Source organism: Hibiscus syriacus, unplaced genomic scaffold, assembly GCF_006381635.1.
Source record: "Hibiscus syriacus cultivar Baekdansim isolate YM2019G1 unplaced genomic scaffold, ASM638163v2 tig00110257_pilon, whole genome shotgun sequence".
NCBI classification, from domain to species: domain Eukaryota; kingdom Viridiplantae; phylum Streptophyta; class Magnoliopsida; order Malvales; family Malvaceae; genus Hibiscus; species Hibiscus syriacus.
In genome coordinates this window covers 411553-425099 of record NW_024062648.1, presented here as the reverse complement: position 1 = coordinate 425099, position 13547 = coordinate 411553, and the positions used below count along the sequence as shown (strand labels likewise).

Genomic DNA, 13547 nt, shown 5'->3' with positions numbered 1-13547 from the left:
TCAAAAAAAGGGGAGATTGTTGAAAACATTTTGATAATTCAATATAACAAATTAAGTTAAATGAATTTTAAGATTTTCCAAAAGATTTTCTAAGTATATTCGATATAATTATTCGAATATCAAAATATTACTCCAAATCTTTCAAATATCATTTTTAATCCTTAATCAAGTGTAAAATTAAGTTTTAATCTTAAAATAATTTCAAAACAATTTTACAAAATATTTCGAACCATTTCAAAGCCAAAAATTCCAGATTGCTCAGAGGGAATCGATTCTCCCCCCAATGGGGTACCGATTCCCCCCCCAAGAGGGTACCGATTCCCCCTGATCAATGGTCGAAATATCTAAATTTTACACTTAGGGAACCGATTCCCTACGAGGGGGTATCGATTCCCCCATGCTCCAAGCTATTTTATTAATTGATTTCACACTAAAACGGCTCCATTGACTCCACTAATCATCCCCAACGTTCAGAATTAATTGAAGGAGTATTTAAACAAGCTCAGAAGCCATTGATCAATAAAAAGAAACAACAATCAACAAAAAATCAAGAGAGAATCAAAGAAAAAGCATCAAACCTAAAGTTTGAGCATTTTCAAACCTATTTCATTCAATATTCATTTTTTGCTTTCAAGAACAATTATTGTGCTCAATTGTATTATTCTTGAGTGTTCTTTCTTTGTTCTAGAATTGTGCAAACATCTTGCCTTGTGAGGATTTTCTTGTAAGTTTGCAAAATTTGTATTATTCTCTTTGGGAGAGTGTTCTCAAGAATTTGGGGTATAATTCTTGAGGGATTTGTAAGGTTACTCTTTGTCCTTAAAAGAAAGACAAATTAGTGAATTTGTGGAAAATCCTTAGTGTGGATAGCTAAGGTAGTGGACGTAGACTTTGGTTGAGAAAGTCGAACCACTCTAAATCGCTGCGTAATTACTTTCAATTTTCTGCAAAGCTTCCACCGAAATTTTTATTTGCCAATTCACCCCCCTCTTGGCCAACTCCATCGATCGATTAACTCAACAAAGTTTATTCTTGAGTTGCTTGACAAAGCTGGCATGCGTGGTGCTCATCCGGTTCCAACACCAATGGTTTTATCACCCAAATTAAGTAAGAATGGTGGAAGTCTATTACCAGATGCTCAAATGTATAGAAGTGTCGTGGGGGTTGTCTTATATCTCAATCATACACGTCCGGACATTGCGTTTAGTGTAAATCGTGTGGCTCAATATATGCATGCCCCGTGTGAACAACATTGGATAACCGTAAAGCGTATCCTTCGTTATCTCAGTGGCACTTTGGATTATGGGTTAATCTTCCACAAAAATAACACTGGTATTCAACTTGAAGCATTTGTTGATGCTGACTGGGCAAGCAATGTTGATGATCGTCGTTCTATTTCGGGATTTTGTGTTCCTTGGCGGAAATCTAGTATCTTGGTCGTCTAAAAGACAATGATCAGTCTCGAGGACCACCACTGAAGCAGAGTATCGTGGGATTGCAGAAGTTGTTACTGATGTTGTGTGGCTTACAGCTTTGCTCAAAGATATGGGTATAGTGTGCTCTAGTAAGCCTGTCATTTGGAGCGACAATACAAGTGCTATTGCCATGAGCGAAAACCCAGTATTTCACTCATGTTCAAAGCATGTCGAGATGGATTTACATTTCATTATGGAAAAGGTTATTGTTGGTGATGTTACCATTAATTATGTTCTTGCCTCACATCAGTGTGCAGATGGTTTAACCAAGCCTTTGTCGAAGGCCTATTTTTCCATGTTTCGCGAGAAGATGCATGTCTCTGGAGGTGATGTTGAAGCCATAGAACGTAGGGAGAATGTTAGCTAATAAAGCAAATATCAGTTAGGTTTTAAATTGGTTATAATATCGTAGGTGAGCTGGCATAACAAACAGATGCTTCTAGTATGGCATTTGTAAAAAGATAAATATAGATTGTGTGAAATGAAAGAAAAACAGTGCATTTGTGAATATTATTTTTATGAAAACAGACAAGTTTACAGAGAAGTTTAACAAAGATTGACTATAAGAATATGCAATTGTTTAATAGTTAATATTAGAATGTTATCTTTCAAAAAATATTAAAATATTAAAATATAATTTCAATATAAATGTAGTCTTTAATATTTTTGAAAATTTTGAATATGTGTTAGATACGAGTGTAACCAATAATAGAAAGTTCCTACTTGTTGCTCGCAAGTATAGCCATGCAACTTGTAATGAGTATATCATCTTGCTAAATGCTGAGGATATGTCCAAGGGGAGCAGTTCTTATGTTGGGAAATTGAGGTGAGTTCGATTTTGATACGAGTGTCGAATATGAATATATATTCGAATATACGTTGAATATAGTATTTTAAGAAAACTTAGAGAAACATAAGCTACAAACAAAGATTTTATGTTTTCTTCTTTCTTTATGGCGAAGATCGAATTATTTGAGCAACCGGTTCACCATACTTGATGGTCGATCCTCCAGTGTCGGTTCGAAGATGGCTAAGAATAACTATTCTAGGCTACCAAACTATCTTGTGGCTCACATTTCATATGAATTGGATGTTTTTGGTTTAAGGTAAGAGTTTTTGATTATTTTGTGTAACGATTCGAGTGATTATATCAGATATATACTTACATTTGACCGTCGATTTCGAGCCTGAAGAGCTGATACATATGTACTTTATATGACTTCCAGGAGTCCAAGTAGACTGCAGTGTATAATGGAAACTGTCTCTGCCACTTCAGTTGCACCCGAAGGGGTTGCTCGAACCCGGGCTGAGTTTTCACGGTGCAGCACAAACGTATGATCCGATCGTTTATTCAAAATCATCTAGCATGGGCAATTTTCGATCAGGGTCTCTGTCCGGTCCAGAGAATGATGCGCTGATATTGATAAATAAGGCTCCGAGGTGGGACGAACGACTCCGACCGAAAGATCGTCCTCCAGTTCGGGAAAGTCGGAAAAGATTTATTCACCATGGATTACCAGTATCCGATCTCTGCATTCGAAGCATTTGCTATCTGCCTCAGCAGCTTCGACACTAAGATTGCTTACGAATAAAGGATCCATGGTTTCAACACAGATTTGTATTTTATCATTTGAATCGACTTTTATTTTCTTTAAAATATTTGTGTTTTATAATTTAAAGTTAATATAATAATTTAAACTAAAATTAATCCTTGGTCGCTAAAAGATTTGAGTGATTTTTTCCCTATTTTCTGATACTACGTACACATCCTCAACGTTTAAGACTTAGTAACCAATGTTACTTTAACAACAATTTTTATTAAATAGATTTGTCTACTTTGAAATTAAGAAAACACGTTAAAGTCGAAGGATAAATCCCAAAAATAAATTTATTTGTTTATTTTAATTTTTCAAGTTTTCTGAATCATCTCTATTTTTTTCTTCTAGAAATGTAGAAGAAAAAACCTTAATCCAAAGAACGAGACAACGAATAAAAGAATAAAGTTGCAATAGTTGATACCAAACCATTTAAAATAAAGAACCCGAATAATAATAGAATATCAAACTTGAATCAGGTTGAGGCCTGTAACTACTAAGACAGATTTTTGGCCACTCCTTGATACTCAAGATATCTTGGCCGTTTGTCTCTCAAGATATAACAAAGATATGATCAGCGCACAGTAGCACAACTTGCGAGATCACGAACCAAATCTTGCTAGAGACTCTCACCAAAAATAAGAAAAAAAGAAAAAGAGTTTTTGAACTTTGTGTTTAATCTAGTAGGTTAACACGATATTTATAGGGAGTTCACATTGTGAACAACTGGAAATTTTTGACCTAATGAAGTATTAATGAGAATCAAGCAATTAAGCAATTTTCAAATTTATTGTTATGATTAAAGGAATTTTTTCATATTTATTCTTTTAATTCCAAAACAAATTTTGAAAGGATATGCTCTATTTAAAGAATAAATATTTCACATTTAAGTTAAAATATCCGCAAGCCCACAAAAAGCCTGATCGATTAGGACATTAACGTTACCCATATCGTGCACGTCTGCACATTTACAAACCAACAATTATTTTCACATTTTCCTCAACAACGTTTGAGTCAATTTATCATTCAAAGCTCCAAAATTATTGAATTTTTCCAACAGCTTCTTCTCCTACTGCTCCTTCGCGCACCGCCTCTTCTTCTCCACATACTCCTCCTCCGCCAGCATCTTCTTCTTCCCATACTCCTCCTTCGCCACTCTCTTCTTCTTCACATACTCCTTCGCCACCTCTTCTTCTTCGCATACTCCTCCTTCGCCACCTCTTCTTCTTCGCATACTCCTCCTTCGCCACCTCTTCTTCTCCTGCTGCTCCTCTAACAGGTTCTTTATTATTTCGGTAAACTTTTCGAAACCGAACTTGGTCTTGTGTGATTATAATATAATTATATGAAGGTTAAATTATAAATTTATCCTTAAACTATTTTAGATTTACAAAAAAATCTATAATTAGAATTTTATATGAAGTTCAGGGGTTAAAATAAAATTTTATTCTTTCATTAAACTTATTTATTTAATAATTATATATTTATATAAAATTAATAAATTTTATGTAAGATTAGAGAGAGAAAATCCATACAGAGATTTGAACGACGAAATAAGTGGCTGTTTTGCATGCATAGAATGCCTTCTCTCGAGCGACGTAACGATCTCATTTACCTATTATGTAAACTAACCAAATGTTCAGCGAATCGTTCAATAATAAATTCGTTTATGTTTGTTTATTTATTAAACGAACGAATATAAATAAGATTATGTATTCTCTTAATTGAATGAACGAACACGAACATAAGACTCATTTGTTCATTTACGTTCGTGAACTTTCGGTAATATGTTCATTTATATTTGTTTATTTCGTTCATTTATGTTTGTTAGTTTATGTTCGTTTACTTTCGTTTGTTTATATGCGTTCATTTATGTTTAGCACAACCTCTCTAGATCCGTTTAAAATATAAAGACCCAATAAATTTTAATCTGATACCCATTAATATTTTTAAATTTAATTAATTTTAAATTAAAAAACCCAAAACAATTTAATAAAATATAATCCTAGAATTGTTAGGAAAGAAGAAAAATCTATTTTCTTTTATGTTCGCTTGTTCGTGTTGGTTTGCGTTCGTTTATTGTGTTCGTTTACATTCGTTTTATTATTTAAATGAACGAACATAAACGAACACGAACAAACTACATTCCTTAACGAACGAATACAAGAAAAAAAATTCATTTATATTTGTGTTCGTTCATTTGTTCTGTTAAAATTAAACAAACGAACATGAACATACCTCTACTCGTATTCATTCGAATTGTTTACATGCCTATATTTACCCTTCACGCGACCTGAGCTCGAAATTTCTCATTTACCCCATGTGACGTGGTGGGCAATCCATTACTTCCCACTCAATTCAGATTTAACTGTTGTTTTAGTCCTTCTACTTAATATAAAATTTAAATTAAACCATCTCACTTTAAATTAATACAGGTCGATCCTATAATTGAATCATTGAGCGACATTAGTGGCAAAATGAAGTTTATTCTCCCTAGAGAACCCATTTTCAAGCAGTTATATTTATAAGATATGAGTGTTCATTGTTAACTGATTAATTGTTTTTGGAAAAATACAACAACAACAACAACAACAAAACCCTATTCTCATATGCAATAGAGTTAGGGGGAGGTAGGGTAGTAGGCTGCCCCCAACGCCAGGTAGATAGCAACTTCCATGGAAGACCTCCGACAGTCAAAAAATTAAAAATAAAGATGAAATACATGCATGTATAAATAAATAAATAAATAAATAAATACATAGTTGAGCATGCTTCATATGCGCATCTGTAATGGGAAGTAATCCCTGCAAATAAATCCCTGCGTAAAAATCTATGTATATATACAAAAACGTAAGTCCCGACTACATTTAAAAAGAGACAACATGAAGAGAAGGATACACAGTAGTCAGCGATAGTAAGCTACGAGAAGGTATAAAGTCAAATGGGTAAAAACTTAAACTAAGACAACACTACTCCGCTACCCTAGTTCTAAGCCTTCATGAATTTCAATGATAACACTACTCCGCTACCCTAGGTACTTAAAACAATCCTTTGAGGGGAGAACGTGTCCTTCGATGTAAACTTCTACATCTTTATCGTTTTGGTTCCCACTGAAGTTTGAACATAAATACTATATCTTTTCAATATTGATCCTTAAACCTTTTCCTTCCAAAGCAGAGTCTTCCAGGTAGTCAGTCTACTATTCAACTCATTTTTTGTTTCAGCAACTAGGACAATGTCGTCAGCGAAAAGCATACACCATGGAACACCGTCTGGTGTCGCACAATAGATGTCGTCCATAATCAAGGCAAAGATGTAAAGGCTAAGAGCCGACCCCTGGTAGAGTTCGATTTCTACCGGGAATGCCTCATTGTCGCCAACTGTAGTCCTGACGGATGTAGTAGATCTACAGTACATATCACAAATCGCCCGGATATAAGCAGTTTGGACCTCTCTCGTTTCCAAGGTCTTCCAGATCGTATCGCGAGGTATACTATCATACGCCTTCTCAAGGTCAATGAACGTCATGGGAAGATCTCTATTTGATCCTCTCAATTAATAGACCAAATTAAAAACACCTCTAATTGATAATTTGATATCCTTAAAGAGATAATATGGTTTTTTATATTATTATTTAGTTGCACAATCTAGTTCATATAAAAATTAAACAATAATATTTAATTAAAAAATTATAAATTAAGAGAATGTTTAAAATTGTTTTGAATTTTTTCTATCATCTTTAATAGTAATTAATTTTATTACCAATTTAGACATACTAATAACATTATGGATATATAGAAAGAAATATTTTAAATTAAAGAACAAAGATTACAAATCTTAAATTTCAACATAGTTGGGGGATTAAAATTGTTATTACACCCTTACAATCACTTCAAATCATTTCACCCTTCTCACCGAAAGGCAGTCTGTATCTGTCTATTTGGTTGTATTTAAAAGATTTATATACTATTTATCTTCTATTTTTATTTGTTATTTATCAATTACCTTCTAAAGAAAAACAGCAACCGACGTTCGAATAAAGAGATGGCGAAATCGAAGCCGGCGTCCTCCGATGAGGAACTGTACAACGGTTCTAGTTCGTCAGAAGAGGAGCAAGTCAACGACCAGGTCAACGTTGAAGAAGACGATGAAGAGGAGATCGAAGCTGTTGCTCGCTCCGCCTACTCCTCCGACGAAGACGATGACGTTGTCCCTGACGAAAACGCGGATGATGCTGACGATGTGAGTTTTAGTTTTTAAAACTCTTTAGCTTTCTTCTTTTTGCTTGCTTTCAAAATTTTACGATTAGGGCTTTCGGACTTGGCTTTTTACTTGTTATTTAATTGTTAGGGTTTTCTAATGATTTTGAATTTTATTTATAAGCTTTTAATTTTCACGCTTTAGTATAAATTTTGATTCTGGAGTTTTTAGTAAGTTATTGGAAAGCTTAATTTTAACTTTTTTTGTTTATTTCTAAGATTTTTATGACTTTTTGAGGCTTTTTCCCTGTTTAGGATGAGTCTAATGGGGCTGAACCGGAAATTAGTAAGCGAGAAAAAGAGAGGCTAAAAGAAATGCAGAAACTGAAGAAGCAGAAGATTCAGGAGATATTGGATGCTCAAAATGCTGCCATTGACGCTGATATGGTAAGTCTTATACGGATAAGTTTGTATTCTGATTATTTGAGCTGTAATTTATGGTTTACTAATATTTGGTTTGATGGTAGAATAATAAGGGGAAAGGGAGGTTGAAGTATCTTTTGCAACAGACGGAGTTGTTTGCTCATTTTGCTAAAGGTGACCCAAGTTCATCACAAAAGAAGGTGAAAGGAAGGTATAGTTGTTTTTGTTTTTTTTCGGGAGATGATGAAATAGGTTATTTCTCATTTTTTGCTATTTCCATGATATTACTGGTTGTAAGTGATAGATGTTTTCTACTGGTTTTTGATGATTTGTTTGTAGTATCTGAAATTTTTTTATGCTCTAATTGTTCTGATTTAGACTTTTTCTGTTGATGGCTTCTTCCATGTGTTAAATTTAGGGGTCGTCATGCATCAAAAATAACTGAGGAGGAAGAAGATGAAGAGTACCTCAAGGAGGAAGAAGATGGTTTGTCTGGGAACACCCGATTGGTGACTCAGCCTTCTTGTAAGTTCTCTCTCTGGCCATCTCTTGGAGAGCTGAATTGAAGTGGTTTAACTTCTCTTTTATATGTTCCCTTTTTTTTTTATCTCTCCAGGTATTCAGGGAAAGATGAGGGACTACCAACTTGCTGGTTTAAACTGGCTTATACGACTGTATGAGAATGGTATAAATGGAATTCTTGCAGATGAAATGGTACGGGCAGTAGCCATGGCATTAATAATTGCATAGTGTTAAATTTCATTTTCAAGGCTTGTTTTCCATGACCATAGTAAGCTGGGAAATGCTATTGGCCAATGTCTGCTTACTAAAATTCTGAATACAGGGACTTGGGAAAACTTTGCAAACAATTTCCTTATTGGGCTATCTTCACGAGTACCGTGGAATAACCGGCCCCCACATGGTTGTTGCCCCAAAATCTACTCTTGGTAATTGGATGAACGAAATTCATCGATTTTGTCCAGTCTTGAGAGCTGTAAAGTTTCTTGGGAATCCTGAAGAAAGAGTAAGTTGATTGATGCGTGCTTCACTGATTACCCTCGGTATATTCTCTTTATCATGATTCTTATTCTTCTAATTTCTACAGAGATATATCCGTGAAGAGTTACTGGTTGCTGGGAAGTTTGATGTCTGTGTCACTAGTTTTGAAATGGCCATTAAGGAGAAGTCTGCCTTGCGTCGTTTTAGCTGGCGCTATATAATTATTGATGAAGCCCATCGAATCAAGAATGAGAATTCAATCCTTTCGAAAACAATGAGACTCTACAATACTAATTACCGTCTTCTTATTACGGGTACTCCACTCCAGGTATATGCATTTAAATGCCTTTGTTAGAAGTACCGAGTTTTATGGGTTTCACTTGGTTCACTATGTCGTATTAGTTGTGCAAGAAAAAACTATGTCATTTTCTGGTCAGAGATGTGCATTCAGTTGAAAAGCTGTTCAAGCACTTATCGTTTTTCTTTTTGGTTTGATCAATTTTACTTGCAAACTCTGATGATTTTGATTAATTTTAGCTATTTAAATTTTTAGCACTTTCGTACTTTCGTTCTGGTTCTTATAACTGTGAGCAAAAATAGTGATAGTTTTCTTTATTGTTGTTTAATTGTACTTGAATCATCTTAGTACGATTGTTTCGTATGTGTAATAATCTTGCTATCCTTTTTCTTTTGCAGAATAATCTCCATGAGCTTTGGTCTCTTCTTAACTTTTTACTGCCGGAGATTTTCAGTTCTGCTGAAACTTTTGATGAGTGGTTTCAGATTTCTGGTGAAAATGACCAGCAGGAAGTTGTTCAACAACTTCACAAGGCAAGTTAATAATCTGATCTCTATTCTATCAGTCCTTGCCTCCTTGGGCTTATACGAATAATTAACATTCTTTGTCTCTGAATCTTCAGGTTCTTCGTCCATTTCTCCTCCGGAGATTGAAATCCGATGTTGAAAAAGGGTTGCCTCCCAAAAAAGAAACTATCCTGAAAGTAGGAATGTCCCAGATGCAGAAGCAGTACTACAGAGCTTTGTTGCAAAAGGATCTTGAAGTTGTTAATGCTGGTGGAGAGCGTAAGCGTCTTCTTAACATTGCAATGCAGCTGCGTAAATGTTGTAATCACCCATATCTTTTCCAAGGTGCTGAACCTGGACCACCATATACTACAGGAGACCATCTTATTACCAATGCTGGTAAGTTCACCTCTGGAAGATTTTGAGACATTGATATTGAATGAGAACTGACCCCTGATGATTTATTTCCAGGTAAAATGGTTCTCCTAGACAAGTTGCTTCAAAAGCTGAAGGAGCGTGATTCTAGGGTTCTGATATTTTCACAGGTAATCTTGAGGGTTGCTTATAATATTTAATGGATCTCTCTGCAGTGTATGTGAATGTGTCAATTATTGGTATAGAGATCAAAATTAATTATATTTACATCATTTGCATTGTCACATGTCTATTCATTCTCTAAGTTTCTTATTTGTGATTTTGCTGTGGGAATTTTTGTATTCAGATGACAAGGCTGCTGGATATTCTAGAAGATTATTTGATGTTTCGTGGGTACCAGTATTGTCGGATTGATGGTAATACGGGTGGTGATGATCGTGATGCTTCCATTGACACCTTTAATAAGCCAGGAAGTGAGAAATTTGTTTTCTTGTTATCAACTAGAGCCGGAGGCCTTGGTATTAATCTTGCTACAGCAGATGTTGTCATCCTTTATGATAGTGACTGGTAAGCATATACCGATTTTTATTATGTTTTATTCCTTGCTGGAATTGTAATGCTATGAAAATTATGCAGGAATCCACAAGTTGATTTGCAAGCACAGGATCGTGCTCATAGAATTGGTCAAAAGAAGGAAGTTCAAGTGTTCCGCTTTTGCACAGAGGTTTGAAAATTGTTTTTTATGCTTGTTGAGAAGTTAGCCTATGATGGGGTAGACTTATTTGTTTCTAATAATGAAACAGTATACTATTGAGGAAAAGGTGATAGAGAGGGCCTATAAGAAGCTTGCGCTAGATGCTCTGGTCATTCAACAGGGACGATTAGCTGAGCAGAAGAGTAAGTTTCTTTACAGTTCTACCTTTTTGCTTGATGCAATAATTCTTTGAATCTGTCTGATAGCATTCCGTATTTTGTTTTGTGCAGCTGTTAACAAAGATGAGTTGCTTCAAATGGTGAGGTTTGGAGCTGAAATGGTCTTCAGCTCCAAGGATAGCACAATTACAGATGAAGACATTGATAGAATCATTGCCAAAGGAGAAGCTGCAACGGCTGAACTTGATGCCAAGATGAAGAAATTTACCGAGGATGCAATTAAATTCAAGATGGATGATAGTATGCCTCATTTGCCCTTTTCTGCTTGTGAATTCAGTTTTCAACCACTAACATTGTTCTTTTTTTTTTTGGTAGATGCTGAATTGTATGATTTTGACGATGAAAAGGTAAAAATTATTGTCTAATCTTTCTGTTTGGTGTTTGCTAAACCTGGTACTTTAACAGTGCCCTTTTATTAACGGTTGAAAAAAAATGTTTGAAATTTTTGTTTTCTTGATAAAGGATGAGAACAAGGTTGACTTCAAAAAGATTGCGAGTGAAAACTGGATTGAACCCCCAAAAAGAGAGCGGAAGCGGAAGTAAGTTGGTTATTTCAGCAGTCTAATTAATTTGCATAATTATTTATCTTTTACTTTATTTGATTTTTATTTCTCCTTTGCACTTATCAGTTACTCAGAATCTGAGTACTTTAAACAAACCTTGCGCCAAGGTGGTCCAGCAAAACCGAAGGAGCCTCGAATTCCTCGCATGCCTCAACTGTAAGCCTGTTTCCAAACTATTGTCTATTAAATAGTTTGATTATTAGATATTATAGCTAATTAAAATTTACCATTTCTCAGGTTTGATTTTCAATTTTTTAACACTCAGAGGCTGAGTGAGTTGTATGAGAAAGAAGTACGCTATCTCATGGTATGCATGTTCTGTATGAATACCCAATTTTTTGTCTGCATTAACTTCTTGATGTTTGTCGTGAGTTATATCCTGACTGTATTTTTTTCAATTAAAATCAGCAAACGCATCAGAAGAATCAGGTAAAGGACACAATTGATGTGGATGAACCTGAAGGTATTTACTTTTGCCATGTAATATGATGTTTTGTGGTGCACAACCTTTGTTAGGACTGTTTTAATAAGTTAATTGTATTTAGAACGGGGAGACCCATTAACTGCTGAAGAGCTGGAAGAGAAGGAGCGACTATTAGAAGAGGTGAGTGCCACACATTGTGTGTTATGTTTTTATTTACGGTTGCTTTACTAAACTTAGTTTGGGTGCTCTAGGGATTTTCTTCATGGAGTAGAAGAGATTTCAATGCTTTCATCAGAGCCTGTGAGAAATACGGACGAAATGATATGAAGAGTATTGCTTCAGAAATGGAAGGGAAAACAGAGGAGGAAGTTGAAAGATATGCTAAAGTATTTAAAGAAAGATACAAGGAGTTAAATGGTAAGTGATAACCAATATCTTGTTATTTTGATGTATGATCTCGAGTATTGAAGTTTTTTGACGATTTAAGTATTTTCTTCTGGGAGCTTGATTAAATATGACTGAAGTTCATGTGTATGCATGTGAAGACAATGCTACTATAGGTCATAGAATAGTGTTGATTGGTTCAGTTAGTTCTAATAGCCTGTTGTGTACAAGGTTTTTTTTTATGTACATTAATTGCTGAATTTTTGTTATACAGATTATGATAGGATAATTAAGAACATTGAGCGAGGAGAGGCAAGAATCGCTAGAAGAGATGAAATCATGAAAGCAATCAGCAAGAAATTGGACCGGTACAAGAATCCATGGCTGGAATTGAAGATCCAATATGGTCAGAACAAAGGGAAGCTATATAACGAAGAATGTGATCGATTCATGGTGTATATTTAATTTTGTTGTTTACCTTTCATCATACATATGGGTACACCTTAAATCTTGCTCTTCTTTCTGATTTTTTTATTTTTTTTTGCCTAAACAGATATGCATGGTTCACAAGCTTGGTTATGGTAATTGGGAGGAGTTGAAGGCAGCATTCCGAACGTCACCCTTGTTCCGATTTGATTGGTTTGTAAAGTCACGGACAACTCAAGAGCTGGGGAGGAGATGTGATACCCTTATCCGATTGATTGAGAAGGAAAACCAAGAATATGATGAGAGGGAGCGACAAGCTCGCAAGGAGAAGAAATTGGCCAAGGTTCTGATTACATTCCCCATATCTAATATTGAAATGTCAATGGCCCTTGCATGCTTAATTATATTCTCTGCATTATTTCTTTTTCACTTCGGGAATTTGTATGGTCAGTTACCATATTTAATTTGGGTTTGGCCTTAAAATGAATCTCTTTATATTTTAGAACATCACACCATCAAAGCGCAGTGGGAAGCAACCGGCCGAGAGAGAGACTCTTAATCAACTTAAGAAACGGAAGCAGCTGTCCTTGGATGATAATGTAAGCTCGGTTTGTCTTGAATTGGGATTTGGGAATTCTGTAATGAATTTAGTTTCTTTCGTTTTCCTCTCGATCTTTAAGTGATATCGATCTCATTTTGCAGGGGAAGAAGAGGAAGTGATTTCCGACAATGCTAGAACTTCTTCGGTTTAGGGTGGTTGTAAAACCAGAGATATAACGATTCTAGGCTGTCGTTTGGATCTTACCTCGATATCGGGAACCGTTGAATAGAATAGAACTTGGAAATACAACTAGAGCGTTGATGTAAAGCATTAGGATATGAAAAGAAGTTCGTGTAGGTGATGTGTATGGTAATAATAATAATAATATACCTAGGTTACTTTCTGG

General features: G+C 35.1%; 1 protein-coding gene across 2 annotated transcripts; it reads left to right on the top strand.

The window, feature by feature from the left end:
- The first annotated feature begins 5651 nt into the window (after window positions 1–5651).
- Window positions 5652–13547, top strand: LOC120114970 (ISWI chromatin-remodeling complex ATPase CHR17-like). 2 transcript variants are annotated; one of them, XM_039135735.1, is made up of 26 exons: window positions 5652–5666; window positions 7094–7312; window positions 7585–7716; window positions 7797–7903; window positions 8111–8217; window positions 8309–8406; window positions 8537–8716; window positions 8798–9019; window positions 9388–9522; window positions 9612–9894; window positions 9967–10040; window positions 10217–10437; window positions 10507–10594; window positions 10674–10767; window positions 10855–11043; window positions 11119–11150; window positions 11266–11342; window positions 11433–11522; window positions 11604–11673; window positions 11775–11829; window positions 11912–11970; window positions 12042–12207; window positions 12449–12627; window positions 12728–12943; window positions 13104–13199; window positions 13303–13547. In XM_039135735.1, the coding sequence occupies exons 2-26, from the start codon at window positions 7115–7117 to the stop codon at window positions 13318–13320; spliced, it is 3186 nt and encodes a 1061-aa protein (XP_038991666.1). In that variant the 5' UTR covers window positions 5652–5666; window positions 7094–7114; the 3' UTR covers window positions 13321–13547. The 2 variants fall into 2 exon arrangements, with proteins under 2 accessions (XP_038991666.1, XP_038991665.1); XM_039135734.1 differs by lacking the exon at window positions 5652–5666 and having other exon boundaries at window positions 7064–7312.

What these genes read in the sequence shown, in the direction of transcription:
- LOC120114970 (XM_039135735.1), top strand. Translation starts at nt 7,115, where the DNA reads ATGGCGAAATCGAAGCCGGCGTCCTCCGATGAGGAACTGTACAACGGT. An exon ending in GGGTTCTGATATTTTCACAG is followed by an intron (nt 10,041 to 10,216) that starts GTAATCTTGAGG and finishes TTTTGTATTCAG; the next exon opens with ATGACAAGGCTGCTGGATAT. An exon ending in AGGAGAAGAAATTGGCCAAG is followed by an intron (nt 12,944 to 13,103) that starts GTTCTGATTACA and finishes TTTATATTTTAG; the next exon opens with AACATCACACCATCAAAGCG.